This window comes from Nicotiana attenuata, chromosome 11 (genome assembly GCF_001879085.1).
Source record: "Nicotiana attenuata strain UT chromosome 11, NIATTr2, whole genome shotgun sequence".
In the NCBI taxonomy this organism is placed as follows: domain Eukaryota; kingdom Viridiplantae; phylum Streptophyta; class Magnoliopsida; order Solanales; family Solanaceae; genus Nicotiana; species Nicotiana attenuata.
The window spans coordinates 50237039-50240476 of NC_031999.1; the positions used below are offsets into that span (position 1 = coordinate 50237039).

The window sequence follows — 3438 nt, forward strand, 5'->3', positions numbered from 1 at the left end:
GCAGTAGGTCACCTCAACCTAACTTTCTTACTGAAAAAAAAACGACTATCTCTATATCATCCTACCTTCTACTCTCCTTTGTATAGTCCTCTTTCGAGTTAACTACTCAGTATTTATACTTTGTTAAAAGAACACGAGTATAACCCTCAGCTCTAATGTTGCACATGCATACCACTCTCTTTGCAAGAACATCTCACGATGTTGCTTTCTTCTCAAATATCCTTGCATTTCTTTCGATCCACAATGTATATGTATATTCTGCAAATACTAATTTGAGAATTCTGGCCATTTGAGATCGCCCCTTTGTTTTCTGTATAATCCAGTTCTACCATTCTGCCAATGGTTTTGTAAATGGTTGATGCACTTGTAGCCATTTCATGAGTCTGCACCATATATTTCTACCATATGTACCTTCCTCATATGATCCCTTGTTTCTAGTGCTTGTTTGCAAAAGCAGCGTGTATTATCCACTTGTATTCTTCAGTTCTTCAATCTGTCAGCAGTGAGTAATCTTCCATGCAGTTGTACCCACATTATGAAAGTTGCTTTTGGTCGCTCTTGATTCTGATACATTAATCCTTTCCATGTGACTTTGGGAAGCTCTCCTAACAATTTTAGGTAAACTTGCTTGATTATTGTCCCTTGATTACCATGGCTGCTGCTGATGCTATCCATATTACCTTTTGTTCCAAATAATTTCCTTATCATCCAAGATGCCTGCTTTGATGCTTCCATGTTGGCAAAGATTTGATCCTTGATGTAGTCGCTATGGATCCATTTGATCCACAACTTATCTTTCTTGTTTGTCAATTCCCAGCATGCTTTTGTGATTGCTGACTTGTTCCATAGTGCCAAATTGATCAAGTTGAGTCCCCTGTTGCTCTAGGTGCACACATCTTATCCCATGACACTAAAGCCTTTTTAGTGATTGTATTCTCCCCTGACCACACATAGCTTCTGCAGTAGGCCTCTTTTGTTTTAACAACTTTAGCTGGGATGATGAATATTTGTGCCCAATAAGCTTGAATGCCAAAAAGTACATGCTACACCAATTGGATTCTACCTGCATATGATAGCTTATTTGTTGTCCAAGATGATATTCTAGCCACTATTTTATCAATAAGTGGCTCCCATTGCATTACTGAGAGCTTCTTTGTGTCAAGAGTTATGCCTAGATATCTGAAAGGGGGGGAACCTTGACTATATCCAAGATTTTGTTGTATCTCTTGCTGCACCTCCAGGCTGACTCCTCCATAGTAAATAGAGCTTTTGGCTAGGTTAGCTTTAAGCCCAGATGTTACTGAGAAGGTATGAAATCTGACATGCATCAGTTCAACAGATGTAGCATCTCCTCTTACAAAAAGTAAGAGATCATCCACAAAACTTAAGTGAGTTATATCCAGCCTTGAACACATAGGATGATAATGGAATATTTTTTCCTGCTTCAAAGTCTTCAAGTTTCTGCTTAAGTACTCCATTGCAATAGCAAACAAAAAAGGGGACATTGGGTCCCCTTGTCTCAGTCCTCTAGCTGCATCAAATGGTTTAGTTGTTTCTCCATTGATGGGTATAGTATAGTTGACTGTTGTCACATATTCTATAAAATCCACTTAGTGAATTTGTTTGGGAAGCCCAATCCTTCTAGCATTTGATAAAGATATCTCCAATCCACTGTGTCATAGGCCTTTTGAATATCCACTTTGATGAGGCATCTTGGTGAAATGTTCTTCCTTGAATAAGCCTTGACCAATTCATGAGCAAGCAATACATTGTCAGCCACCTTTCTACCTGGGATGAATCCTGCCTGTGTATCTGAGATAACTGAAGCAATGACTTTCTGAATTCTGTTGGCTAATACCTTGGAAATGAGTTTAAATAATACTGTACAACAGGCTATTGGCCTGTATTCTTTGATGCTTGAAGGATTAGGAACTTTAGGAAGTATTGTGATAGCTTTGAAGTTGATTGCTCTGTATAAATTCCCTGTTTGAAAGAACTCCTTGATTGCTTGGCATATTTCTGAGCTTAGAAAGGGCCAAGCTGTTTTGAAGAACGAAGCATTATATCCATCTACCCCTGATGCTTTATCATCTCCAATAGCACACAGTCCTTCATATATTTCTTGATCTGTAACTTCAGCACATAGACTAGTCTTCTGCATATGATTGAGTACTGGTCTATTCTTCATCACCTACAGGTAATTGGTTTGCAGCTGATCCCATCAGGGAATTGTAAAAAGTAATGATCTCTGCTTGGATCTGTTGTTGGTCTGTTATTCTATCTCCAAAACCATTGACTAGTTATGTGATGACTTTTCTTTGTCTTCTTTCCTTCATAATTGCTGAAAATTACTTGGAATTTGCATCTCCTAATCTTATCCATTTTGCTCGAGCTTTCTGTTGAAGGATGCTTTCTTCCATTAATGACCATATTTCCAACTTCTCTAAGAGTTTTTTCTCTCCAATATACAGTTCATCTAAGTAACAAGTTGACATTTGATCTTGTATCCCCTGCAACAAGTTCCTTGTTTGTTCCAATCTTTCTTTGATACCCTGAACTCTGTGTTGTTTAGTTGCTTCAGTAAAGGTCTTAGTGCCTTCAGCTTGTGCCAAACATTCTTCATAGGATCTGAATTGTATTGTTCTTTCCATACTTCTTCTACTAGTGTCATGAAGTTTGGATGATCAACCCATACATTGAAGAATCTAAATGGAATTTTACCACTTGGTTCTGTTCTCCTCATTGTCATTGGAGCATGATCTGATATGAATAGGAGTCTGTATTCTACTTCCATGTGCCCGTAAGTCTGCATCCAATCATCATTTACTATAACTCTATCAATCTTGCTATAGACTCAATCAGCCCCTTGTTGCTTGTTTAACCAATGTAGAAATCCCCCTTCCAAGGCAACTCATTCAAGTTTAACACGTGCATACAATCTGAGAAATCTTGCACTTCATTCCTTGTAACTGGATTACCATAAATCCTATCTTGTATTGTTAAGACTGAGTTGTATTCTCCCCAGATGATCCATGGTATAGTGTTTTATGGTGCTAAGTCCTTCAGTTGTTGCCATAATGGTTTCCTTTTTTCATTGGTGTTGAATCCATAGACTACTGTCATGAAACAATTCATTGGATTCTTTCTGCCGGCAACTATACAATGCATTATTTGAGCAGATTGATCTAGCACTGTTATATCATAAAATCTAGGATCCCACAGCATCCAAACCCTCACATTAAGTGCATGATCATAATTATATCTTGCTTGCCATCCTGGTACCACTAGCTGAGCTATATGATCTGTATTATCCTTCTTTACTCTAGTTTCTACTAAGCCAACTAACTTTATATTATCCTCTTTTATGTAGGTACACAACTCCTTTTGTTTGTATCTCTTGTTGGTACCCCTTATGTTCCACACCATCCAAGACATCAG

At 38.0% G+C, this 3438-nt stretch overlaps 1 protein-coding gene across 1 annotated transcript; it reads right to left on the minus strand.

The window, feature by feature from the left end:
- On the minus strand, window positions 481-1478 carry LOC109234884. Its single transcript, XM_019400926.1, has 2 exons — window positions 1064-1478; window positions 481-833 (listed from the first exon to the last, which is right to left on the minus strand). The coding sequence occupies exons 1-2, from the start codon at window positions 1476-1478 to the stop codon at window positions 481-483; spliced, it is 768 nt and encodes a 255-aa protein (XP_019256471.1).

What these genes read in the sequence shown, in the direction of transcription:
- LOC109234884 (XM_019400926.1), bottom strand. Translation starts at nt 1,478, where the DNA reads ATGGAGTACTTAAGCAGAAACTTGAAGACTTTGAAGCAGGAAAAAATA. An exon ending in AAATAAGCTATCATATGCAG is followed by an intron (nt 834 to 1,063) that starts GTAGAATCCAAT and finishes GGAACAAGTCAG; the next exon opens with CAATCACAAAAGCATGCTGG.